The sequence below is a fragment of the Priapulus caudatus genome, unplaced genomic scaffold (assembly GCF_000485595.1).
Source record: "Priapulus caudatus unplaced genomic scaffold, Priapulus_caudatus-5.0.1 Scaffold10562, whole genome shotgun sequence".
Taxonomy (NCBI): domain Eukaryota; kingdom Metazoa; phylum Priapulida; class Priapulimorpha; order Priapulimorphida; family Priapulidae; genus Priapulus; species Priapulus caudatus.
The window spans coordinates 1,873-2,469 of NW_014587623.1; the positions used below are offsets into that span (position 1 = coordinate 1,873).

Here is a 597-nt window from a genome sequence, read left to right on the forward strand (position 1 = left end):
TGTGATGCTCACCGCTCTCTCTCTCTCTCTCTCCGTCGCCTAGGCAACGCTGAAGATGCTGATGCTCACCGTTCTCTCTCTCTCTCTCTCTCTCTCTCCGTCACCTAGGCAACGCTGAAGATGCTGATGCTCACCGCTCTCTCTCTCTCTCTCTCCGTCGCCTAGGCAACGCTGAAGATGCTGATGCTCACCGTTCTCTCTCTCTCTCTCTCCGTCACCTAGGCAACGCTGAAGATGCTGATGCTCACCGTTCTCTCTCTCTCTCTCTCTCTCTCTCTCCGTCACCTAGGCAACGCTGAAGATGCTGATGCTCACCGTGCTCGTCTCGATGCTCAAGTCCTTCTTCATCATCATGGGCATGTTCCTGCTCATCCTCTTCTACGCGTTCGCCGGCGTCATCATGTTCGGCTGCGTGAAGTACGGCGAGAACCTCGGCCGGCACGCCAACTTCGCGACGGCAATGAAAGCTGTGGAGACGCTGTTTCGCATCGTCACGGGCGAGGACTGGAACAAGATCATGCACGACTGCATGGTGGGTGACCGCACGCCAGGGTAGTAGCCCGGAATGAGTATTGTGGGAGTGCAGAAAAAATATTT

The 597-nt window shown here is 55.6% G+C and overlaps 1 protein-coding gene across 1 annotated transcript in view; it reads left to right on the plus strand.

The window, feature by feature from the left end:
• LOC106820321 (sodium leak channel non-selective protein-like) overlaps nt 1–532 on the plus strand; it is a gene marked incomplete at both ends in the record, with an annotated part of 1,919 nt that extends 1,387 nt beyond the window's left edge. Inside the window, one exon of the mRNA XM_014824845.1 lies at nt 290–532. Coding sequence (XP_014680331.1) covers nt 290–532 — 243 coding nt within the window. The remainder of the gene's footprint in view (nt 1–289) is intronic.
• Nucleotides 533–597: the final 65 nt, after the last annotated feature.